At 46.5% G+C, this 27097-nt stretch overlaps 1 protein-coding gene across 9 annotated transcripts in view; it reads right to left on the bottom strand.

Annotated features, from left to right (window-relative positions):
- Positions 1 to 4937, bottom strand: part of nek1 (NIMA-related kinase 1) — a 211131-nt gene extending 206194 nt beyond the window's left edge. For 2 of the 9 annotated variants that reach the window (XM_038805815.1, XM_038805821.1), the window contains exons 1-3: positions 4171 to 4934; positions 1571 to 1719; positions 1375 to 1471 (exon numbers count right to left, since the gene is read on the bottom strand). In XM_038805815.1, the coding sequence (XP_038661743.1) occupies positions 1375 to 1471; positions 1571 to 1687 (214 nt within the window). In that variant the 5' untranslated portion in view covers positions 1688 to 1719; positions 4171 to 4934. Of the gene's footprint in view, positions 1 to 1374; positions 1472 to 1570; positions 1720 to 4170 lie in introns of all 9 variants that reach the window. The other 7 variants (XM_038805824.1, XM_038805823.1, XM_038805820.1 and 4 more) reach the window with 6 other exon arrangements.
- Positions 4938 to 27097: the final 22160 nt, after the last annotated feature.

Here is a 27097-nt window from a genome sequence, read left to right as displayed (position 1 = left end):
CTCCTCCTGCCAATTATTTTGAATCTATGCATAATAAAAGTAATAATAATAAACTTTACTGTCACAAGTAGGCTTACGTTAACACTGCAATGAAGTTACTGTGAAGAGCCCCTAGTCACCACACTTCCGGCGCCTGTTCGGGTACACAGAGGGAGAATTCAGAATGTCCAAATGACCCAACAGCACGTCTTTCGGGGCTTGTGGGAGGAAACCGGAGCCCCCGGAGGAAACCCACGCAGACACGGGGAGAACCTGCAGACAGTGACCCAAGCCGGGAATCGAACCTGGGACCCTGGAGCTGTGAAGCAACAGTACTAACTACTATGCTCCCGTGCCGCCCATAGTTTTTGATACTCTCAAGTGGGAAAGTTTCTCACTATTTATCCTGTCCTTATACCTCAGGATCTTGAGTACATCGATCAAGCCTCCTCTCAGTCGTCTTTTTCTTCAAGGAAAACAGTCCCAACTGCTCCAATCTATCCTTATAGCTACAGTTCTTTATCCCTGGAATCATTATTGTAGATCTCCTCTGTACTCTCTCTAATGCCTGCACATCCTTCCTCAAGTATGGCATCCAAAATGGAACTCCGTACTCCAGTTGAGGCCTAACAAGTGTCTTGTACAAGTTCAACATGACTTCCTTACTCTTGTACACACTGGCCCTATTAACAAATCCTAAGGTATTATATCCTTTATTAACTGCTCTCTCAATGCACCCTGCCATTTTCAATGACTTATGCACATATACCCCGATGTCGCTCAGTTCCTGCACCTCCTTTAGAGTTTCTCTCTTTCTTTTGTTGTCTGACCATATTCTTCCTGCCAAGGTCAATCACCTCATATTTCTCTGCATTGAACTTAATTTGCCACTTCTCTGCCCAGTCCACCAACATGTTTATGTCCTTTGAAGTTCAAGACTATCCTCATCATAGTTGACAGCGTTTCCAATCCAGTGGAGTTTTTAAATCAATAATTCAATATTTTGATGGTCAACGTTATTAATACTAGGTTTTTACTCCAGGTTGTCTATAACTAAATGAAATTGAAATTTTCCAGCTGCCGTGGCAGAATTTATGCTATCAGGTCAGCCCAGGCAGCTATCTGGTCGACAATAAAGCATAAACCGTATTCTGGTTGAGACATTTTAGCAGCAAGAAATAGAACACAGTGTCCTATTTTGAGCAATAAACATCAGCACCAAGTGCTCCAGGTTACAGCAAGAGCCTCTCTCACAGGGAAGTACCCCTCATGCTGTCAACAACTCAAGTTGAAGTTCACAGTTCCTAATACCTGAAGTTACAGTACAGAAATATGGGCCTAAAATACAAACACACTCTCACCCACATAATTGGATATGCTCAAGCTTATTCTCACCTTCAAATGATTCCTTGTACTGTACAATGTTTGGATGTTTCATATTTGCCAAAACAGCAACCTCTCTCCTTGACTCTTCCCTCTCCTTATTGGACATCTGAGAATAAAGAAGGAGGAAAGGTCTTTGAAGAAATATTATCCTGGCACGTCTTTCTTCAGGTTAAATCTGAGAGAGTCCACAAAAAGATTTACTCACCCTGGAGATATTGATTTCTTTGATAACATATTGTCTGCCATCTTCTTTTGAGTTCACGAGAATAGCTTTTCCAAATGATCCTTCCCCGATTTTGTTCACCTTAATGTATTTATCCATAGTGCTTGATGCAAAATATCCTCATGCTCACGCTGCGTGAACAAAACACTCTTCAGCAAATCATTCCCAAACCTGATAATTCACTCCGAACAAAAAACACTGTTTCATGAATTAAACGTATAGAAGAGTTGGAAATTGATCTACGCCCTTCTCCTGATGCACAATAAAATCGTGTCTTCAGGCTTAAACGGGAAGGGGTGGAATACGTATCACGGCTCCGGGGAACCTCTCCTGTGGCAGAAAATGCACCTCACTACCAACAATGCAGAACTCAACCTTTAAAACATCTGTCCATATCTTAATTGATTTACGTCTACATGCACTCCACTTAATCTAATTCTTCCACTTGATTTACGTCTACATTTACTCCATTTAATCTAATACTTCCACTTGTGTAAAGCTTCCAGCTCAGAGAACAGGCAGATGGGAAAAGGCATCCTCTGTGATTTCCAAGATGGAGGAGCAAGCTGAAAGAAAATATAAGTAACTTGTGACCAAATGAAAGGCGAGACCCTCTGCTACCTACAGCCATGTCTCCAATCTATCAAACCGAGGACTCCAAGAGAGAAGAAGCACTTATATCAGGTCTCATTCAGAAATTAGGTGGTCCAACTGGAATTTGGCCAAGTCTCCAGAGTGAAGATTGACCCTCAGAATGAACATGACAAATGAATGAAGCAGTCTGAAAGCAGGCTAACTACATGTCAGAAGATCATGCATATTTGAAAAGCAATCCACAGCAGTACAGAGGCAAGCCACTTTTCCTATATTTTTGCCAGCTACACAGTCTAATGTGACCATAAAACAAGTTTTGTAATCAGAGTTCATTAAATACCTAGTTTTGGTATACATTAAAGCAAGTCACACATTTCTGCAGGAAGGGTGGGGACCCGTACCCCTGGTTAAAACCAAGACATTCCTCCGTAAATAGTGACACCATATCATCATCAATTCAAAGACCAATACAGCACAGGAAGACCCTTTCAGCCCTCCAAGTCTGTACCGGTCATACTACCACCCTTAGCCAAAACCCTAGGAATACAATACTCTGTGCAGAAACTGTTAGCAGTTCATTTCAATGTTGCATAATGTAGGAAATTACAGAATAGAATTCTCAAAACATGCAGCTGCAGCCAGACAGAAATCAGATGACCTTGTGGACTGAATGCTCATCATTATTCTCAAACATTTTCAGGGGCTGGTTTAGCACAGGGCTAAATAGCTAGCTTTTAAAGCAGACCGAGGCAGGCCAGCAGCATGGCGCCGGAATATGGCAACTAGGGACATTTCACAGTAACTTCATTTGAAGCCTACTTGTGACAATAAGCGATTTTCATTTCATTTTCATAATACATAGAACGGACACACTGTACTCATCACCTTATAAATTTTTCAGTTCCCAACTTCAAAAGCATTACACCAGCTAACAAAAACAAAATACAACTTTAAGAACTTATTTAATACAATGAACAAAGTTCGTGTGAGAGCATTTTCAATTTAACGAAACAGTAAATAAAACAAATTACTGCAGACGCTGGAATTTGAAACAACAACAGATATACTGGACAATCGCAGCACGTCAGACAGCATCTGTGGAGCAAGAAGGGAGCTAATGTTTCGAGTCTGGATGACTCTTTGTCAAAGCAGTTAAAAATGCACATTATATCATGGGCTTTAGAAATTGAACATAGGACATACAGTGGAGGAGGAGGCCATTCAACCCATCGAGTCTGCACCAACCCACTTAAGCCCTCATTTCCACCCTATCCCCGTAACCCAATATCCCCTCTTAACCTTTTTGGTCACTAAGGGCAATTTAGCATGGCCAATCCACCTAACCTGCATGTCTTTGGACTGTGGGAGGAAACCGGAGCACCCAGAGAGAACATGCAACCTCCGCACAGACAGTGACCCAGCGGGGAAATCGAACCTGGGACCCTGGCGCTGTGAAGCCACAGTGCTATCCAAGTGCTACCGTGCTGCCCTTGAGGCACAATAGGAAAGGCTAAACCTATATGAAACATTAGTTGAGTCCCAACTAGAGTATTGTGTCCAATTCTGGGCTCCACAATTAGAAAGGATTTGGAGAAGACAGAAGAGACGGACTAAAATTGTTCCAAGGATGAAGTTACATGGATAGAATGTTGAGACGTTTTTGCTTTCGAGAAGAGAGCGCTAAAAAGAGATTTGGTCAGTTTAAAATAACGAAGTGTTTAAATAGAGTAAATAAAAAGAACCGGTATCCAAGGGTTGAAGCAGGATCAATAACCAGACACTATTGATTTAAAGGTGATTGGCAAAAGAACCAGATATGACATGAGAAAAACGTTTTGTCACAACCAACGGTTAGGATTTGGTGTGCACCACATGACTAGGGGAAAGAGCCAGAGTGTGACAACCCAAATTTGAAAGCACAGGCACAAATTCAAGGGGCCCAATGCTTGCGCTGTACTATTCTACATAGACTAATAGGGATATATTACCATCAAATCCAAATAAATATCCTGTGACGAGGGAACAAATGTCACTTTTCTGGTGCACGTTCTTCTTTCAGCACCTCGACAATGACATAGTCTGCAGGCAGTCTCACCCACCTCACACCTTCAGCAAGCAGAGTGGCAGATTGGCTCAGCCGGAATGACCCAATCCCCCAGCAACTATTTCTGCCAATGTGTCATCATCCTTTTTACATTCCATGCAGGGGAGAAAAAAAAATCAAGTGGAGTCTAACGGTTGGGTACCTGTGAGTGGCAGAAGAGACTTTGTCCTTCCCCAGCTTTCAGTAGGCAATTTTAAAAATGCCTGTGAATGGTGTTTCTGAGACACATAGATTGCATTCAAGTGCACAATGCAAAACTGGTGCAGGATTGAGTGCCGACAGCTAGCTGCCCACAGGCGTTAATAAATATATAAATAAATAAACAGCAAGGGATAAGGAGCTGGGCTGTTGCTCTCCCCCTGCTGCTAGGCGCGGCCTATCTTTCACCAGCAGCAAAAGCAGCAACAAACCGGCTTTTCGCACTCAGTCAGTTGACAACAAAGGGCGCCGAAAGCCACTGAATTTGTCGGGTGAAGGCGCAACCCTCACCGTGCCCCGTCCATTCATTCCCTGGCCGCCGCACCGCACACTCCACTCACTGTCGAGGTCGAGTCGCTGCTTCGCTTGCTCAGCCGCTCCGCCCTCTCAACCCAACCTGCTGGCGGATGTCGCCTCCCATTGGCTGCGGTGGATCGACCGCCGCGGTCCGATTGGCCGGCGAGCCCGTCCGTCGCCTCCGCTCCCGCCCCCCCTCCGGGGGCCAGTGAGTTTGGTTGTCGCTTGGCGATTGTTCTTCTCCTTGGCAACGGCCGCCGCTAGCAACGGGCCCAGCCACCAAGCTCAATGGAGGCAGCCCAGTGCCAGGACCTGTGCATAATATAGAAATGTATCTATGCACATATTTGTATACATTAAATGTGGTGCAATAAATATATATAATTTATATACGTAATATTTAAAAGACATGCATATGAATATGATAGCACTTGCACAACCTCAGGGTGTCCCAAAGCACTTCATGTACCCAATGGAGTACTTAAGACCATAAGGCCATAAGACACAGGAGCAGAATTGGGCCATTCGGCCCATCGAGTCTGCTCCGCCATTCAGTCATGGCTGATATGTTTCTCATCCCCATTCTCCTGCCTTCTCCCCATTCTCCCTGATCCTCTTATTAATCAAGAACCTGTCTCATTAATCAAGATCTCTGTCTTAAAGACACTCGGTGATTTGGCCTCCACGGCCTTCTGCGGCAATGAGTTCTGGAAAAGCGAAATGATGTGTTGGGTAAGTGAGGCGCCCTCAATTACGACTCGAGAGCGAGGTCGGTAATCGAAAGGCTTTAATCTACAGAGAACTGAACAGCATCCGATAGAAGTGTGCTCACCACATGGAGCCTTATCCTATTTACCGTTTCCTGGGGGCGTAGCCAGAGGCGGAGTCCCCCAGGGTTCCAAGCATCTTAAAGGGGCAAGGTATTAAAGGTCAGGTACCGTTTACAGCAGTTATTAATACCGTTCATCACAGTAAGCTGGGTCTGCGAGGACTGTGTTTACTGCAGCAGTGAGAGAGACAGGCTTCCAACGCTTGAAGAAATGCAACTCGATTTTATTGAACTCTTAACTATCATACATACTTTAATTGTGGGTTGACACTATGCTGAGTTGACTGGAGACCTGAGGCTAACCTGACCAGACTATCTTACGATCATATGGTGTATGTTCTAGTTGCTGCTCACGGGCTCTGACTGTCTCAGAGGCTGGATCCCAAGAGAGCGGGAAAACTCGTGCCCTCTGGCTTTATAGTGGTCGTGTCCTGTCTGGTGATTGGCTGCTGTGTTCTGTGTGTTCACTGGCGATCCTGTGTGTCAATCACTGCCTGTCTGTGCAACATCATATACCTGTGTGCATATTATGACATCTTCCCCTTTTTTTGACTTTTTAAAATAATGTGTGTAGTTCAATAAATAGTGAGTGTATGTGTACAGGAGCCCGACTATATACAAAGTATGTTAATGTATTTACATGGCAAGGTGTCTAGTGCAGATAGAAGGCAGATAACAAATTAGGAAGAAATAATATGTACAGATGTGTAAATGGATCACAAGGTAATGCAACATTCAGTCCATAAATTCAGTCTATAAATTCAGTCTCTATGGTGGTTGAATTCTGGTTGACCCCCAATGCCTGCACTTGAGCGGGTGGAACTGCCTCCAATGCAGAGGTCGGTAAAAGAACGGTCAGATCAGTGGCCTCGTGGAAGGGCACGTCCTGAGGAACCAGCATGCGAGGCGGGACATCACATTCAGGTGGCGGGTGTGGAAGTAGCCACAGTGCCCGCCTATTACGCCGAAGAAAGGAGCCATCATGCATGCGAACGAGGAACGATCTCGGGGCCACTTGCTTAACCACCACAGCCGTGGCAGACCAGCCACTGTCGGGTAACTGAACACGAGCTCGGTCAGCAGGGACAAGAGCAAGGAGATCTGTGGCGTGGATGTCGTACGCCGACTTGCATTGGGCCCGAGACTGTTGCATCCTCTGCAGGACCGGAAAATTGTCAAGGTCCGGGATGTGGATAGCCGGCACCGTCGTCCGTAGTGTGCAGTTCATTAGCAGCTGTGCTGGGGACAGGCCAGCGGACAAAGGAGTCGCCCTGTAGGCTAACAGCGCCAGGTTGAAATCCTGTGTTCTGTGTGTTCACTGGTCATCCTGTGTCAATCACTGCCTGTCTGCACTCCATCATATACCAGTGTGTATATTATTATTATTTTTTTAAATTTAGAGTACCCGATTATTTTTTCCAATTAAGGGGCAATTTAGCGTGGCCAATCCTCCTACCCTGCACATCTTTGGGGTGTGGGGGGAAACCCACGCAGACACGGGGAGAATGTGCAAACTCCACACGGACAGGGACCCAGGGCCGGGATTCGAACCCAGGTCCTCAGCGCCATAGGCAGCAACGCCAACCACTGTGCCACCATGCTGCTCCTCCTGTGCGTATATTGTGACACGAAACACCGCAGATGCTGGAAAAACTCAGCAGGTCTCGCAGCTGACCTTCACAGAATGGGCGGGATTCGATTGGAATTCACATCAATCTCGCGGTAACTAAAGAAAGACTTCTTGGAGATTGTCCAACAATATTTAACTTTGAGGACAATGAGTGGAATGGGCCCCAGGTATCAATGCCCCATCTACCACATCCACCGCACCCACCACCCCCCCCCCCCTCCCCATCCGCCCCTCCCGCCACCACCTCGCCGCCTCAGAACTCCTCCCCCATATCCCCAAATCAGGAAAAGCGTTGGCTGGGAGAATGAGCATCTCTATCCCTAGCATGGAGGAAAGCAGTAAACTGTGAGGGGAGCAGTCTACACCCTCCAGAGGACACTGGGGCCAGGGTGGATGTGGGAGACTGGTGACCTGACTTGACAAGTGAAATGCCAGAAGTTGAGGTACAAGGTGAGAGTAGAGGTTGGAAACAGCTGTGACAGAGGGAAACGTACGCAGTTCAGATGGAGGTTTTCTTGGTGTCGATGTTTGCAGTTTACATCAGAATACAATTCTTCTTCTTTCGAAGTATTTCTGTATCCCATTCCCTGTTGTAAGGCAGGAAACACAGCAGCAAACTTTGGCATGGCAAGTTCCCACATTCAGAAATGTCCAGCTAACTTCTTTTTGGTATGTTGGTTGACGGACACCAGGGATAGCTCCCCTGCTCTTTCTCAGAATAGTAGCATCAGCATCGGAGAGGGCAGACTTGGTTTTAACATAGCATCTGAAAAGCGGCCCCTCTGACAGTGTGGCACTGCCTCACCACATTGGAGAATCGGGTTTTCATTTTTGTGCTCAAGTCTCTGGAGTGGAACTTGAACGCATAACCTTCGAATGCAAAGACAAGAGTGCTACTTTCTGAACCACAAGATACACCGCTAACATAAGACCACAGCTATGTACTCCAATAGGTACTAGATGTAATGCTTTGATTAAGTTTGTCAAGTTTCCTTTTTCTTTCTGATTTTGATGTTTATTAGCTCTCTTCAAAAGGGAGCACTTTTGTTAGATTTATCTTATTTTGGTTTGAAACCCACTCGTGAATTAAAAAGGTAAAGACTGAGACTGTAAATTTCTATTAGGGCGGCACGGTGGCACAGTGGTTAGCACTGCTGCCTCACAGCTCCAGGAACCTAAGTTCAACTCTACCCTCGGGTGACTGCCTGTGTGGAGTTTCCACTTCCCCCCTGTGTCAGCGTGGGTTTCCTCCGGGTGCTCCGGTTTCCTCCCACAGTCCAAAGACGTGCAGATTAGGTGGATTTGCCATGCCAAATTGCCCCGCAGTGTCCAAAAGGTGGGGTTATTGGGTTACGGGGATCGGGTGGAGGTGTGGGCTGAAGTAGGGTGCTCTTGAGAGGGGAGAGATACAAAAGGATCCAGAGGGGCAATTTTTTCACAGAGTAGTGGTGAGTGTCTGGAATGAGCTGCCAGAAGCAGTCACAGAAGCGGGTACAATTTTGCCTTTTAAAAACATTTAGACAGTTATATGGGAAAGCTGGGTATAGAGGGATATGGGCCAAATGCGGGCAATTGGGATTAGCTTAGTGGTTAAAAAACTAGGCGTCATGGACTTGGGCTGAAGGGCCAGTTTTCATGCTGTAAACACCTATGACTTTCCAAGGGGCTGGTGCAGACTTGATGGGCCGAATGGCCTCCTTTTGCACTGTAAATTCTATGGTTCTATTACAGGAAGAAAGGCTTGCATTTCTGTAGTGCCTTTGATGACACCCCAAAGCACTTTATAACCAATTAAGTACTATGTGAAGTATAATCACTGTTGTAATGTAAGAAACAAGGTGGGTAGAAGGAGTGAAAATACAGATCAGCCATCATTTAATTGAATGACAGAACAGGTTCAAGGGGCTGGATGGGCCATTCCTTCATTTTACAGTTCAGTCCTTTATTACTTGAGCCCCTCAATAAAGGGCACTCTTGTTAGATTTCCCATTTGATGACACTAGGGACAACCCAGTGTCTCCTGAGTTTATTGAGAAAAGGCAAGAAACTGGACTGGCAGCAGACATCTCGGTAGGGATTCTACCGCAACCAGCGGGATGGGCCGGCTCCAGCTCCAAGAACGGCATGAACCACTCTGGCGTCGAGCCAACCAGAAGTTGCGGAATCCTCCTCACGTCCGGGGGCTAGGCCAGCACCGGAGGGGTTGTCGCTGCGCCAACCGGTGCCAAAGGGCCGGCGCGAGTTGCTGCATGCGCAGAACCGCCGGCATGGTTCCGCGCATGCGCAGACCGGCCGGCGTGTTTCCTGTGCATGTGCAGGGGGGGGGTTCTCTCCGCCGGCCGTGGCGGAGCCCTACAGAGACCGGCGCGGAAGGAAGGAGTGCTCCAATGGCACAGGTCCGCCCGCAGATCGGTGGGCCCCGATTGGGCCCCGATCGCGGGCCAGGCCACCGTGGGGGACCCCCGGGGCCGGATCCCCCCCGCCCCCCCCGAGGACTCACCTAGCCAGCCTACAAGCCAGGTCCCGCCGTGAAGGACCTTGGCAATTTCATGCCGATGAGACTGGCCGAAAACGGGCAGCTGCTCGGCCCATCAGGGCCCGGAGAATTGTCGGGGGGTTGGCGCTGCCAACGGCCCCCGACCGGCGCGCGTGATCCCCGCCCCCGCCCAAAAACTGGCGTCGGAGCTGCGGGGCGGGGTTCACCCCCCCCCCCCCCCCCCCCCCCGGCCAATTCTCCAACCCGGCCGGGGGGGGGGGGGGGGGTCGGAGAATCCCACCCCTAGTTCCTCCTTCACATTCACCTCATTGTTTTTTTGTTTGTCACATTTTATATCAAAAGAATAAAGAAAGAATCTGTGGTATCCCAATGTTTGTGAGATCCCCTCAGAACTCAGAATCTTACAGCTAATTTTCACTATCCTCATTCAATCTTTTGTGCTCCAAAATGCAGGCTCCGTGGCCAGCTCCAAAGCCAAGATAAGGAAGATAAATGCTGGATAGAAATTATGGAAATTACTTGATAAGACAAGTGAGAGAAAAAGGTGGGCAATGAAAGTCATACTTTAGGTAGTTCCAGTCCTGTTTTCAGCAGATCCCGGTGAAATTATGCAGCCCATTCTGTTTCGTAGTAGGGGAAGCAGTTAGCAAAGGTTCTTCAAAGATGTAACAAGCAAAGTGGATAATGGGAGTCCTGTAGATGTAGCGTATCTGAACTTCCAGAAGGTATTTGATAAAGTGCTGCACAAAAGGTTAACATACACAAGAAGCCATGATGTGGAGATGCTGGCGTTGGACTGGGGTGGACCCAAAAAAGAAACACCCTGACTGGCCGAGTGCCCAACCCTCAAAGTCCACACAAACATTCCTTGGCCCCCTATAAGGCACCCCCTGGCCTCCGATCGGCCCGCCCCCGACCAGGGCGGCTGTGGACTGAGTCCGCAGCCTTCACGCTTGTATCCCGACCGGCCAGACCATGTTAGATCCACGCCGTCGGGACTTCGGCCGGTCGGGGGCAGAGAATGGCGGAGCGGGCCTCCAGCAATGGCCCCAGGTAGGGCCCAGGAAGCACAGCGTACTCCCTTAGTAGGCCGCTTTTCTGGACCCGCAGGATCAGGGAACCGGAGCCGGTCCCGATTACTAGCGGGAAAATGGATTCTCTGCCCCAACACCAGCCGCGATTGTGGCGTTGGGGTGCAGAAATCTCAGCCCCATAGTTTTAGGCAAAGGGATAGCAGATTTAAAACAGAAATTAGGAGGAATTACTTCACTCAAGGGATCATGAATCACTGGAATTCTCTACCCCAGAGTCCAGTTAAGGCCAGAACACTAAACAAATTACAGGAGGAGATTGTGATGAATGTAGGAAATTGTTATATGTTTTACGTTATATTTTGTTGTAGTAATGTTATGAAAAAAACATGGATTCAAATAGATACAGGCAGATGGTCTGCCAAAGCTGTGATTAAGGAGTCATAGAGGTGAGGTAATCATTGATTCTAACCATTTATTTGTTTACAGATAGATGGCTAATGGAATATTATTTATAGAAAGGAGGTTCCCTGGGTTGTAGATAGGTTATGGGGAGTGGTGTTTAGTCCTCGCTAAGCAGATGATGAGATATCTTAATGGGATACAGATGATGCAATTAATGGGAGGAGCCAAGTCCGTCTGTGGATTTGGCAGTTTGAGGATTTGAATCTGACAAGACAGAAAGATTTTCAGGTTCCTGAAAGGGTCTCTCTACAAAGGTCTGCACAGAGAACAGCAAGCAACCCTGATTGCTAACTTTATTTATGAATGGATTTTGAATTGTATTGGGTTGCTTGGTTGAAATATATATTGTGGCAGGTGCAGACACTAAGTTCAAGTTTTTTCTTTTATTTAATGACTGTTTTAACTGTTCACTGTAAAGCTATTTATTTGATGTCAATGTGGTTAATTCTGAGTTTAAATGAAATTAGTTTTAACATTAAAGGTATCTGTTGGTCAGTGCCATCACTCTTGGGGTAAAGTATCCTTTCCTTACAGTTTTACAATGTGCAAATTGTTTGAAGTTTCTCGTCCGGTATCCTACCAAAAACTGTGCCCTGGTCCAGTATCCTAACAAAATAGATAGTTTTTTAAATTAGTAGCGGTATGAATGGTGATGGGAGTGGACAGGAAGGTGGAGGTGAGGCCGATCGTGTTGAATGGCAGAGCATGCTCAAGGGGACGAATTGGCTACTTCTGGTTCTAGTTCTTTCGTCATGTTCTTATGTTCTCTTCTTACGAACCCTTAATCTTTTCCTCAGCACTGGCATTAAATAGGTTCTTGGAAGCTCACTGCGTTGATGCCACATTTAAATTAATGGCACAGTTTTAAACTAGTGCTGTATTTTACAGAATAACATGCCTTCTTATCAGAGTAGGTTTGCTGGCACATTTTCCTACTCGAGTTGTGAGTTGAAACCAGATTAATGAATGATGTTCTGCCGGCCCTAAGGGTTCCATACATATGTATGTGCCAACAGTCAGTGCTTCAAGGTTACATTAGCATTTCCTCTCCTATTAATTAGTCAGTAATTCATAAGGTACAGTAAAGTCCCACTTTTCACACTTCCTTGTTCTTGTATTCGCTTACTTTTTACACCTCATCGCCTATCACGTGAGCAATATTCATTTGCCCACATTTTCTTTCCCCTCGAGGGGATGGCAACCAAGACAGACCAGAGGTCCTGACATGGGATGCGACATTCAACGCGATCATGCCTTATCTCATCTCGGCCTCACCTCCACCTTCCTGTCCACTCCCATCACCATTCATACTGCTACTAATTAAAAAACTATCTATCTTGTTAGGTGTCAAAGTCTCTGAGAGTGGATTCCTTCCATTAATCCTGGCCTCGGACATTTAATTCCGCTTTTCTAAGCACCTTTCTGACAGGGTCGTGAAGCGGTGCCTGGAATGGTTGCAGCCCGAACGGAAAGATTAACCTGGAAATGTCTGAATATCTCAGTCCAGAGCGGGGGTTGAGTCCTGGGGATTACTATTGATCAGAAACTGAATTGGACTAGCCATATTAATACTGTGGCTACCAGAGCAGGTCAAAGGATGGAAATCCTATGGCGAGTAACTCACCTCCTGATTCCCCTAAAGCGTGCCCACCATCTACAAGGCACAAGCCAGGAGTGTAACGGAATACTCTCCACTTGCCTGGATAAATGCAGCTCCAACAACACTCAAGAAGCTCGACACCATCCAGCACAAAGCAGCCCACTTGATTGCTCCCCCTTCCACAAGCATTCAAACCCTCCATCACCGACCAACAGTGGCAGCCGTATGTACCATCTACAAAATGCACTGTATAACTTGCCACGGTTCCTTAGGCAGCACCTTCCAAACTCACAACCACTACCATCTAGAAGGACAAGAGCAGCAGATACCTGGGAACCCCACCACCTGGAGGGGCATCACCCCACCACCCCTCCAAGTCACTCAACATCCTGACTTAAAACAAAGAACAAAGAAATTTACAGCACAGGAACAGGCCCTTCGGCCCTCCCAGCCTGCGCCGATCCAGATCCTTTGTCTAAACCTGTGGTCTATTTTCCAAGGATCTACTTCCCTCTTTTCCCCGGCCGTTCATATATCTGTCTAGATGCATCTTAAATGATGCTATCGTGCCCGCCTCTACCACCTCCGCTGGCAAAGCGTTCCAGGCACCCACCACCCTCTGTGTAAAAAACTTTCCACGTACATCTCCCTTAAACTTTCCCCCTCTCACCTTGAAATTGAGACCCCTTGTAATTGACACCCCCACTCTTGGAAAAAGCTTGTTGCTATCCACCCTGTCCATACCTCTCATAATTTTGTAGACCTCAATCAGGTCCCCCCTCAACCGCCGTCTTTCCAATGAAAACAATCCTAATCTACTCAACCTTTCTTCATAGCTAGCACCCTCCATACCAGGCAACATCCTGGTGAATCTCCTCTGCACCCTCTCTAAAGCATCCACATCCTTCTGGTAATGTGGCGACCAGAACTGCACGCAGTATTCCAAATATGGCCTAACCAAAGTCCTATACAACTGTAACATGACCTGCCGACTCTTGTACTCAATACCCCGTCCGATAAATGCTGTATGCCTTCTTGACCACTCTATCGACCTGCGTTGCCACCTTCAGGGTACAATAGACCTGAACTCCCAGATCTCTCTGTACATCAATTTTCCCCAGGACTCTTCCATTGACCATATAGTCTGCTCTTGAGTTAGATCTTCCAAAATGCATCACCTCGCATTTGCCTGGATTGAACTTCATCTGCCATTTCTCTGCCCAACTCTCCAATCTACCTATATTTTGCTGTATTCTCTGACAGTCCTCCTCGCTATCTGCAACTCCACCAATCTTAGTATCATCTTCAAACTTGCCCATCAGACCACTTTATGTATGTCACAAACAACAGTGGTCCGAGCACGGATCCCTGTGGAACACCACTAGTCACCTTTCTCCATTTTGAGACACTCCCTTCCACCACTACTCTCTATCTCCTGTTGCCCAGCTAGTTCTTTATCCATCTAGCTAGTACACCCTGAATTCCATACGACTTCACTTTTTCCATCAACCTGCCATGGGAACTTTATCAAACGCCTTACTGAAGTCCATGTATATGACATCTACAGCCCTTCCCTCATCAATTAACTTTGTCACTTCATCAAAGAATTATATTAGGTTTGTAAGACATGACCTTCCCTGCACAAAACCATGCTGCCTATCACTGATAAATTTATTTTCTTCCAAATGTGAATCGATCCTATCCCTCAGTATCTTCTCCAACTTGGAAATAAATTGGCGTTCTTTCGCTGTCACTGGAATAAAATCCTGGAACTGCCTCCCTAACAGCACAGTGGGTGTACCTACACCTCAAAGACTGCAGTGGTTCAAGAAGGCAACTCACCAACACCTTCTGAAGGGCAACTAGGGATGGGCAATAAATGCTGACCTAACCAGCGACGCCCACATCCCATAAATGAATTTAAAAATTTAAAAATAACAGCTGTCAAATTTTGAAATGTTTACCGATTTTGGCTGCCAATTTGAGATGATCCATTTTTTTCTTAAATGAGGATCGTCTCTTTATACTTATCATATATCGTAGTCTCCACATGACAGTCTTCGTAGCAAAGAGTCTGCAATTGCTCCCAGCTTCCAATGGGTTTGCTGTTCCTCAGTTTGCTCAGTGTAGTAACTCTGAGTAATTGCCTCCAGACACTTCCCTTAGTTTTCAGAAAGCTTCTGAAATCTACCACGAGAAGTAAATCATGTCCTGATGAATCTTCCCCTCTGGACACTCTGGGATGAATCTCCTGTAACATTCAGGTGGCTGTGGGGTGTGTTTCTTCTTCGACAGACCATTTCCATCCCTCATCTGGCTGCAATAACTTCCCAAGCAGCCACTTTTCTCTGCACAACTGTTCCCAAACCGATATTTTCAACCCCTTTCTGGGACTTTGAGAGACTCAGAGTCTCCCCATTGTGAACTTAGAGACCCCTCCCACTGTCTCCAACCATGATCACCCAACACCATCGCCCCAGTGACACAATCTGTGCCTCCCTTTAACTTTAACCTCCCTCGGCCTGTTGTCAAGCAGCTCATGTGGTGTAAAAAGTTCGTATTGTTTTTAAAAATAATTTTTATTGAAAAATTTTGAATTTATGCAACAACATCAAACCATACTAAAGTACCAACGATAACAGTAATGACAACAATCATGAACCTTCGCCCCTCCTCAATGAACAACCCAACATATTAACAACAACTTAAGTTAACACAATGTTAAGTTACATAACCGTAGCGAAAAAATCTAGGAACTATAATAAGGAACCAAACCCCCCCCCCCCCCCCCCCCCCCCCCCCCCCCCCCCCCCCCGAGTTGCTGCTGCTATTGACCCAGATACCTATCTTTGAGCCAGGAAGTCCAGAAAAGGCTGCCACCGTTTATAGAACACTTGTACTGATCCTCTCAGGGCAAATTTGACCCTTTCCAACTTTATAAATCCCGCCATGTCATTGACCCAGGTCTCCACACTTGGGGGCCTCGCATCCTTCCACTGCAGCAAGATCCTCCGCCGGGCTACTAGGGACGCAAAGGCCAGGACACCGGCCTCTTTCGCCTCCTGCACTCCCGGCTCCACCGCAACTCCGAAAATTGCGAGTCCCCACCCTGGTTTGACCCTGGATCCAACCACCCTTGACACCGTCCCCGCCACCCACTTCCAGAATTCTTCCAGTGCCGGGCATGCCCAGAACATATGGGCGTGGTTCGCTGGACTCCCCGAACACCTGGTGCATCTGTCCTCACCCCCGAAGAACCTACTCATCCTAGTCCCGGACATGTGGGCCCGGTGCAGCACCTTAAATTGTAAAAAGTTCATATTAAATATGTAAATATATAGCCTACATCATTAATGTTCTAAGATCACATGGCAATGGAGCATGGAGAGAGATAGTTCTGTGTAGTGTCTTGTGCTGAGTCTATATTGTAAATATTATAATGTTCAATAAAATAGAGAGTTTACTAACAGCATTGCCTCCAGCATTATCTTTAAGTCCAGACCCAGGACTACAACATCCAAGACCCACAACAACCGGAACAACAGACGGTGACAGTGGAAAAACATGACAAAAGGAGAAACAAGTGAAAATTCCAGTAACTGGAAGGAGCAGTGACAGAAACAACTGCAGGTCAAGGACAGTGTGGGAAAATCTTCAATCAAACTCCAGAAAAGGAAGTCCTGGAAACAAATCCTACATTTACCAGGGTACTTCGACCACTTGGAAGGTCCAGATCGGCTGAGAAGAGCCAGAACTGATGTTGCCGGTTTTCTAGGTACATAACAGCATCAGGACCAGAAGATATGACTAACAATAGGCAATAGAATCATAACATTTACAGTGCAGAAGGAGGCCATTTGGCCCATCGGCTCTGCACCGATTCTTGGAAAGAGCACCCCTCTTAAGCCCTCACCTGCACCCTATCTCCGTAAACCAGCAACCCCACCTAACCTAAGGGCAATTTAGCATCGCCAATCCACCTAACCTTCACATCTTTGGACTGTGGGAGGAAACCGGAGCATCCGGAAGAAACCCATGCAGACATGGGGAGAATGTGCAGACTCTGCACAGACAGTGACCTAAGCCAGGAATCAAACCTGGGACCCTGGAGTTGTGAAGCAACTGTGCTACCCACTGAGCTACAATGTAATGGTCAGACATTATCAAGGACAAGGTAACATGTGAAGAAGTTCTCAAAACCGTCAATATTTATTTTAGTCTTGGGAAAACATAATTATAGAGAGAGCAACATTTATTAGGTGCAGCTAAACACCAGAAGATATCCTAGATTTTTCATGTTACAGTTGTATAGGACTTTGGTTAGGCCACATTTGGAATACTGCGTGCAGTTCTGGTCGCCACATTACCAGAAGGATGTGGATGCTTTAGAGAGGGTGCAGAGGAGGTTCACCAGGATGTTGCCTGGTATAGAGGGTACTAGCTATGAAGAAAGGTTGAGTAGATTGGGATTGTTTTCGTTGGAAAGACGGAGGTTGAGGGGGGACCTGATTGAGGTCTACAAAATTATGAGAGGTATGGACAGGGTGGATAGCAACAAGCTTTTTCCAAGAGTGGGGGTGTCAATTACAAGGGGTTACGATTTCAAGGTGAGAGGGGGAAAGTTTAAGGGAGATGTGCGTGGAAAGTTTTTTACGCAGAGGGTGGTGGGTGCCTGGAACGCTTTGCCAGCGGAGGTGGTAGAGGCGGGCACGAAAGCATCATTTTAGATGCATCTGGACAGATATATGAACGGGTGGGGAACAGAGGGAAGTAGATCCTTGGAAAATAGGGGACAGGTTTAGATAAAGGATCTGGATCGGCGCAGGCTGGGAGGGCCGAAGGGCTTGTTCCTGTGCTGTAATTTTCTTTGTTCTTTGTTCTAGATTTCTTTATAAACAAACTATATCAATTAGCTGAAAATTGTGACAACGGAACCATGAAAGGTGAATTAATTAAGGATGGCATTGTTGTGTGAGTCTAAGAAGAGTCACTATTGAATGTTCGGCAGTCGAGAGAAAATGTGATCCTATCGAAAGCTGAGCAGATAAACGAGCAGAAAGGAGAAAGCAAAGCAACATTTTTATTTGAGGGGGAAAATAAATCTCGTGGAGAAAAGCAGCTGATACAGTCCAGTTTATAACACATCAAAATTGCAACACACCTAACCACAAATTGAGGGAAAGAGAAGTGGGCACGCCAGCTGCCATTATTTAGTGTTCTCGCTGTGGCGGGAACAGGCTGAACAAGTGCAAAGAATGACCGACCAAAAATTGCGGACTACCATTCCTGCAAGGATAGGACATTTTAAATCAATTTGTTGTAGCAAACAGCTCTTAATAAAACAATTAAAGGAAAAGCAGCCAAGGTCACGTATCATTCAAGAAACCAAAGACATTCAAGAAGTTGAAGAAGGAAAAGAAACAAGAATGCCATACTTGGGAGAAATTACAGGATCAAATGGGAAGAATTGGAGTGCAGAAATTGTGGTCAACGGACATAAAACAAACTTCAAGTTAGACACTGGAGCAGGAGTTTCTTTCTCTTATGCACAGAATAGTGATTAAAACCAGACTTCCTCCATCCATCGACCATAAGACTCCACGAGGAAGAAAAATCACAGAAACTTTATCTGTGATACACAATTAAGAATCCTCACTCATCAGTCAAGAAGCTTGCACAGATCTAGAACATCGAACATTACAGCGCAGGACAGGCCCTTCGGCCCTCGATGTTGCGCCGACCCGTGAAACCACTCTAAAGCCTATCTACACTATTCCCTTATCATCCATATGTTTATCCAATGACCATTTAAATGCCCTTAATGTTGGCGAGTCCACTACTGTTGCAGGCAGGGCATTCCACGCCCTCACTACTCTCTGAGTAAAGAACCTACCTCTGACATCTGTTCTATATCTATCTCCCTCAATTTAAAGCTATGTCCCCTCGTGCTGCGCATCACCATCCGAGGAAAAAGGCTCTCACTGTCCACCCTATCTAATCCTCTGATCATCTTGTATGCCTCAATTAAGTCACCTCTTCACCTTCGTCTCTCTAACGAGACTCTCTAATCTGGACTAGTATTTTAAACTTAAATACGGGCAATTATGAGGGCATGAAAGCAGAGCTGGCAAGAGTGAAATGGCAAATGAGGTTAAGGGATAGGTCAATAGAGATGTAGCGGCAGCCATTTAAAGGAATATTTCAGAATTCACAAACAGATTCCAATGAGAAAGAAACATTCCAAGTTGACCTTCCGTGCTTAACCAAAAACGTGAAAGGCAGCTTCAAAACTGTACAGCTTATAGTTGAACAAAGATGGGTGACAGTTCAGAAGGTTGGACAGAATATAAAGCCAGCAAAGAATGACAAAAAATGAATAAGGAGGGAAAAATTAGATTATGAGAGAAAGGCAGCTGGAAATATAAGGACAGATAGTAAGAGATATTTAAATCTAACAGTAAATCAGCAGGTAAAGCTCGATGCTACAATAATAATAAACGGACAAAACTAAAGACTGGCTGGTATCCTTGTATTAAGTTAGGGACACCCAGGAGGGCATGACCAAGTGGCCAATTAACCATGCAGAAAGGCTTTTGGTATACGGCTGTCACCCATCTGATGAACGTTGTCAAGCCAGTGCAGATGTCGGTGACTTAGCAGTGAGTGTCTACTGATAGAATTACGCCCGAAAACTTTGACAGAATTCAACTTGGAATAGTGTTAACATGTTTTCGGCTGAGTTCAAAAGTGTTCTTAAGTCATACGAAGTAATCAATGAGTTCAAAGCCACATCAATTGCAAATGTTTATCTGCTCGGAACTGTGGAAACCACATCAATTGTGAACAGCAACCTTCACCTGATATCATTGGTGGTAAGTATATTCACAGCAGTGTCTGCATTCCAGAGCTCATTTGCTGAAAAATACCCCCAAGTCCCAGCGGGGGTGGGAAGATGGAGAGAGGGACAGATACCCGTTGGGAGGGGTGGGGGAGAGAGGGACAGACATGCAGTGGGGAAGATGGAGAGAAGGACAGACATGCAGTGGGGAAGATGGAGAGAAGGACAGACATGCAGTGGGGAAGATGGAGAGAAGGACAGACATGCAGTGGGAAGATGGAGAGAAGGACAGACATGCAGTGGGAAGATGGAGAGAAGGACAGACATGCAGTGGGAAGATGGAGAGAAGGACAGACATGCAGTGGGGAAGATGGAGAGAGGGACAGACATGCAGTGGGAAGATGGAGAGAAGGACAGACATGCAGTGGGGAAGCTGGAGAGAAGGACAGACATGCAGTGGGAAGAGGGAGAGAAGGACAGACATGCAGTGGGGAAGATGGAGAGAAGGACAGACATGCAGTGGGGAAGATGGAGAGAGGGACAGACATGCAATGGGGAAGATGGAGAGAGGGACAGACATGCAGTGGGGAAGATGGAGAGAGGGACAGATACCCGTTGGGAGGGGTGGGGGAGAGAGGGACAGACATGCAGTGGGGAAGATGGAGAGAGGGACAGACATGCAGTGGGGAAGATGGAGAGAAGGACAGACTGCAGTGGGAAGATGGAGAGAAGGACAGACATGCAGTGGGGAAGATGGAGAGAAGGACAGACATGCAGTGGGGAAGATGGAGAGAGGGACAGACATGCAGTGGGGAAGATAGAGAGAGGGACAGACATGCAGTGGGAAGATGGAGAGAGGGACAGACATGCAGTGGGAAGATGGAGAGAGGGACAGATACCCATTGGGAGGGGTGGGGGAGAGAGGGACAGACATGCAGTGGGGAAGATGGAGAGAGGGACAGATACCCGTTGGGAGGGGTGGGGGAGAGAGGGACAGACATGCAGTGGGAAGATGGAGAGAAGGACAGACATGCAGGGAGAGGGAAAGAGGGAGAGACAGACAGACACATTCCAATAAAAACTGGTTTGGGGGTGGGATGGGGGTGTTGTACGGCAAGACTGTGGTTTTCATCTATGCATTGGGCAATGTATTGTTTTCTATAAAACATTTATTCACATTATCGTTTACCTTTTTCTGATCGTTCACCTTCAGCCCGATAAACCTTGCTGAGATGTCCAGTTTTCTTGGGCAGGCGTGCCCTGGATGTTGAGGAGGACCCCACCGTGACAGCGAACTGCAGGTGGTGAAGGCTGATGTGGGTCATCTTTTTGTCTCAGGGACACATTGCCCACCCAGCTCCGGGATCCCATTGATCAGGTTGCTCTGAGCAACCAAGTAGATGGGGGGCTGTTAAGAAGGGACTTCTAGGATTTTGACGAAGCAACAATGAAGGAATGGCTTGTTAGGAGGGTGTGTGACATGGAGAGGAACCTGCAGCTGATGATGTCTGCAAGCGCCTTCTCCTTCTCGGTGATGGAGATCACGTTTGGGAGGTGCTGTGGTACAGCCTTGGGCAGCACGGTAGCACAGTGGTTAGCACTGTTGCTTCACAGCACCAGGGTCCCAGGTTCGGTTCCCAGCTTGGGTCACTGTCTGTGCAGAGTCTGAACATTCTCCCCGTGTCTGCATGGGTTTCCTCCGGGTGCTCCGGTTTCCTCCCATAAGTCCTGAAAGACATGCTGTTTGGTAATTTTGACATTCTGAATTCTCTCTCTGTGTATCCGAACAGGCGCCGGAATGTGGCGACTAGGGGATTTTCACAGTAACCTCATTGCAGTGTCAATGTAAGTCTACTTGTGACATTAAAGATTATTGAAAAAAAATTATTAAGTTGCCAGCTTTCTTAATTCCTTATATACTTTGAATTCCACGGTACTGTTACTTCTCAATGGTGCCACATTTACTTTGTTACTTATATTGTTGACTATTTCTTTACCCCGCAGCCCAACCCTTGGCACAGTGTCCTTTACCTCAGAGTTGATGAAAACATTTCCAACTGCTTCCAATCACTAATGATCGCTTTCGGACGAAGAAGATTGTTTTCACAACCTTGACAAGCAGCGATGGCTTTCGAGTATTTTTGAGTGCTTTCAAGTATGATCATTGTACAGGAACCTTTTTTTTTTACGTGAATTGAATACTCGTCCAAAATTACAGAAGTCAGATTAGCATTGAGTATTTCCGAACTTTTAGAAACAATGAGGAATGCCAGACTATTCTGGGAGGGTGGCACCCCCAGGATCTCTGAGTTGTTGACTTTGTCCTGCCAAGAGATGTCAAAAATATGTTTGAGACAGCAAAGGTGGAAACTGTTAAGCCTTTTCTCCTGCCTCGTGTATAAATGCACGGAGAATGTGGGCTTGGTAGACTCACAGTTTGGCCTTTTCAGCAGGTTGTTGTTTTCTCCTACTCAGCTTGGACAGAACAGCTACAGCTTTTGTGATACTTTTTGATGTACCATCAATTCGACTCAAGACACATTTAGGATCCGAACTGTGGCTTTAATCAGCTAGTTGTTAGCCCGGTGGTCGACTACAGAGAATGGCCGACCGCTGGGAACTCTGGGTACTTATACCCCACCTCGGAGGCGGGGCCTACTTGCCTCTCGACCAATTGGAGAGCAGTCACATGACTAGTCCCAACCAATTGGACGAGAGGCACATGACCAGCCAGAGCCAATGGGAAGCCAGTGCTCTGCACCAATGGCAGTGCTCATATCCATACCACCACACTTTTTGTATTGATCTCAACACCAAGTGACAGATTTTGATGATTGTGAATCCTCGATGTGTGAAGCTGCCGACAACCTCTGGCGCCATACTGTCAATGTTGATAGATGGTGGAATGGCAACATTCAGCACCATAACATTTGTCTTCCTGATGTTGGTGATTGAGCCAAGCTCTTAACAGGCATGAGAGAACCTGCCAATTTGCTGTTCCAGGTATTCCTCAGTATGCTTTATCAGTGCAACATACTCAGCACAGAGCAACTCTCCATGCCTATACTCGCTAGAGTTTAGAAGAATGAGGGAAGATCTAATTGAGGTGCACAAGATGCTAAAACGTATGGGTAAAGTAGACGTGGAGCTGATGCTTTCTCTCGTGGGGCATTCTAAAATGAGAGGTCATAATCTCAGAATAAGAGGTAGCGAATTTAAAACAGATTTGAGGAGAAACTACTTCTCCCAAAGGGTTGTGAACCTGTGGAATTCGCCACCCCAGAGTGCGGTCGATGCAGGGACAGTGAGTAAATTTAAGGCGGAGTTAGACAGGTTTTTAATTGGTAATGGGTTGAAGGGTTATAGAGGACGGGCAGGACGGTGGAGTTGAGGCTAGGATGGGATCAGCCATGATCACATTGAGGGTGTTAGGCTCGGGAGGCTAAATTGCCGACTCCTGCTCCTAGGCCATGTATTGTAGGGAGGAGATGCTCTGGCTGATTTTGCCATCCAGCTCTTGGTCTGTAACATTGTAGGTAGCAGATGAGGAACATATCAGCCATGATGGAATAGTGGAGCAGACTCGATAGGCCGACTGGCCTAATGCTGCTCCTATATCTTATGAACGTATGAACTCTGACATGAACTTGGTGCATCTTTATCTTGGATGTCAGATTAGGTAAACTGAACTGGTTTCCCCCCAGTCCTGCTGTGTATGTAGACACCCTCTGTAGATGACCTGACTGCATAAGAACCTAGCGAAGAGAAGAATATGCCAAAGAGTATCAATGCCAGATACTATCCTGTTTGACCCTACTGCGGATATCAAAGGGTTCTGATTTTAATAAGGAGTAAAATTAAAAACTTAGTTTTATTTACAATACGATATATACAATACCCAGATTCCTACTAGGTTCCTGTTTTGGTTGATGCCTTACTGGCCAATCTGGTATGCAGAAGTTAATAGAGATTCTCTGCCCCTCGCGGATGAGCTCATACTCCGCAAAGACCACAGGGAAGATGATCATTCCTACCCCGTAGGACCCCTGCGTGCTACTACATTGATGTTGCACCCTCACAGCTGACCCTGTATATCATGTTGTCATGGAAAGCGGAGATCACATTGAGCAGCTTCAGAAGCCAGCCAATTTTCTCCAGCAGCTTAAATAGATTGCCGCGGGGGCTGGATGAAATTAGAGATGGGCCGGGTGCAGTTGTGAAGGAATTGGAAAACAAGTTTGAGAATTTCAAAGTTGAAGATGTTGCTTATCTGGGCGGCAATCTTGGTCAGTGAGTACTGGAGAGATAGGTGATTGTGACTTGGAGCAGCAAGGACAGGGGCAGCAGAGTTTTGGATGACCTCAGGATTACAGAGGGTAAAACATGAGAGGTTGTTCAGAAGTGTGTTTGAAGGGTGGTGGTAACAAAGGGATGGCTAATGTTCTTGCATGTTGTTAACTCAGTTGCTCCCAACATCATCCAGATCAGCTGAAGTGAAAGGCGTTAGTTTGATGCAATAGAACAAAACTACTGATTATTGTGAAAGACAGAGGCTGCAGTGTGTCCCTCTCCAACAGCACCCTAGCAAGAGTTCATTTTGTTACTCACTTGATTGAAATTGATTTTCTTCAGTCAGCTGAACAACTCCTGGCTGATTATACAATAATCCTCAAAGCCTGTTCAGCATGTCATGTGTCGACACTCCATGGGTGGAAAGCACCGAGGTCTCCTGGAATTATATTACAAATGTGATTTCATAAAACAGTCATACGCTTGAGAGGTCTCTGAAACTATAAAGATCGGTGTTTCATTGAGGAGCAAGGCAAGTTTCTCGCAAGTTTCTGTCAAATTTATGTGCATGCTAATGGATTCAGTGTTGTTTAGTTTATTATTTAAGTTGCAATAAGATACTTGAGTCAACAATCAAGAGTTGACAGTCTACTGATCTCATTAAGTGCGCAAACCCATTTTCTACCCAGTTATTCAGGACTTGCAGGTAACTCAGAACCGATTCTTCCCCTGTCATTGTTTCAGCTGTCTTTCTGCTGTCAAGCACCAATTTCTCAGGTGGAGGTACTGATTCTTGTGGCTGAAATTAGGTTTTGCATCTGTATTTGCATACCTACATTAAAGATCTTGGGCGGGATTCTCCAATCCCGCGGCAGAGTGTCCACGCCGTCGCGTTTTACGACGGCGTGAATGGGCTGCTCCCAAGTCTAATTCTGGCCCCGACAGGGGGCCAGCACGGCGCTGGAGCGGTTCGCGCAGCTCCAGCTGCAGATCCCGGCGCGAACTGTGCGCCACGGCATCCGTGCATGTGCAATTGCATCGGCACCAACGAGGACATGCGCAGTGGCCTCCTTCAACGTGCCGGCCCCGACGCAACATGGCGCAGGGCTACAGGGGCCGGCGCGGAAGGAAAGGAAGCCCCCAGCCACAGAGGCCGACCCGCCGATTGGTGGATCCCGGTAACGGGCCAGGCCACATCGGAGGCCCCCCCCACCCAGGGTCGAAACCCCCCCCCTTCCCCCCCCCCCCCCCCCCCCCCCCACAGGCCACCACCCAACCCTCACACGCCAAGGGCCCGGCGACCCAGAGCAGGCTAGAACGGCGCTGGCAGGACTCGCCTCTTTCCCTACAGCTGCTCGGCCCATCCGGGCTGGAGAATCGGAGAGCAGCCCGCGACCGGCAACACGCCAACCACCCCATCACCGCCAATTCTCTGCACTGCAGAGAATCGCATGCCGGCGTCGGGGCGGCATGGCCCGTTCGCGGGGTTTCTCCGGCCTGGCGCAGGGGTGGGAGAATCCCGCCCTTTGAGACTAACATCTTCGCTGACAATAATTTAATTGCCATACTTCCAGGGGAAAACACCTGTGCAACATCCAGTCAAAGGTTATTGGAAAATAATTTGATCTTGTGCTCCTTTTAAGCTTTCTTTTAAAAAAAATAACATTTCAGAAAGACCCCTGCCTTCGTATAGTGCAACAACTGAAGTTTGAATTCTGCATTGTAATCTGCAGAAATATATCTCCTTGGTGTCCGTTAAAAAGTGAAAAGCGTGCAAATGTATTCTTTTTTAGTTAGATTTAGAGCTGGCTTTCCTCAAATTTGTTTTTAAAGATCCCGTCAATGAACGACAGAAGGACATTCATATCCCTTTGTATCCTCAATAATTAACGCACTCTGTTGATGTACAGAAATCTATTTTTATAAATCTGATAGGAGTTTCTATTAGCACCATCATTCCCGTACCAGCCTCCCCGGACAGGCGCCGGAATGTGGCGACTAGGGGCTTTTCACAGTAATTTCATTTGAAGCCTACTTGTGACAATAAGCGATTTTCATTTTTTTTCATTTTCATGCGTAAGTTCTCATGGTAATTAATCAAGAGTGACAACTTTATCATGAAATAGAAGTACATGCGTACATGCGTACCTAACATGCAGGGGCGGCAGGGTAGCATGGTGGTTAGCATAAATGCTTCACAGCTCCAGGGTCCCAGGTTCGATTCCCGGCTGGGTCACTGTCTGTGTGGAGTTTGCACGTCCTCCCCCTGTGTGCGTGGGTTTCCTCCGGGTGCTCCGGTTTCCTCCCACAGTCCAAAGATGTGCGGGTTAGGTGGATTGGCCATGCTAAATTGCCCGTAGTGTCCTAATAAAAGTAAGGTTAAGGGGGGGGTTGTTGGGTTACGGGTATAGGGTGGATACGTGGGTTTGAGTAGGGTGATCATGGCTCGGTACAACATTGAGGGCCGAAGGGCCTGTTCTGTGCTGTTCTATGTTCTATGCTGGAGTTTCTAGCAAAATAACTGTCCATCTGTGAACTATAGATTGGCAGAAATTCTTCATAAAATATGCTTTTGTCTGACTGGGGAAATATAACTATTCGTTTCCCATAACTCAAGCTACAGATTAATGTGCACATGATTTAATAATTAATCAATTGTTTATTTCAGTGGCGTGGACATATTTTCAGTTTGCTTGTTCAGATTTTAAATTTCTGGGTTACAATTAATGCCATCCTATTGACGTGCCCTGTTAGGATTCACCTTTAAATGGGAAACAACTTTGTACAAATAGAATTTTGCTGGCGTAAGCCTGAGGTGCAAATGTCCGACTAAGTCCCTGGACGGTAGATCAGAATAAAGACATTGATAGGAGGCATGCCATGGTAACTAGGAGCAAGTGATGCCAATCGGGAAAGGGTCAGGCTCAGTTCTCTCTTAACTTACATGTACTTTCCCGCCAGGCTCTGTAGACAGCGGTGAGGAGTGGTAACACACGATCATTGACTGAGGCTCACTGGAGCAGATAAACTGAGGTCAATAGTTGTGCACCCTCTCGCCTCACCTGAGATTTTCCAGAGGTCTAATTTTGGTCTCTGTGTAGCTCAGTAGAAAACCACATGGTGCATTTTTTTTGTG

The sequence above is a fragment of the Scyliorhinus canicula genome, chromosome 8, assembly GCF_902713615.1.
Source record: "Scyliorhinus canicula chromosome 8, sScyCan1.1, whole genome shotgun sequence".
Classification (NCBI taxonomy): Eukaryota; Metazoa; Chordata; class Chondrichthyes; order Carcharhiniformes; family Scyliorhinidae; genus Scyliorhinus; species Scyliorhinus canicula.
The sequence above is the reverse complement of the archived record's forward strand: the minus strand, read 5'-3'. Positions and strand labels throughout refer to the sequence as shown.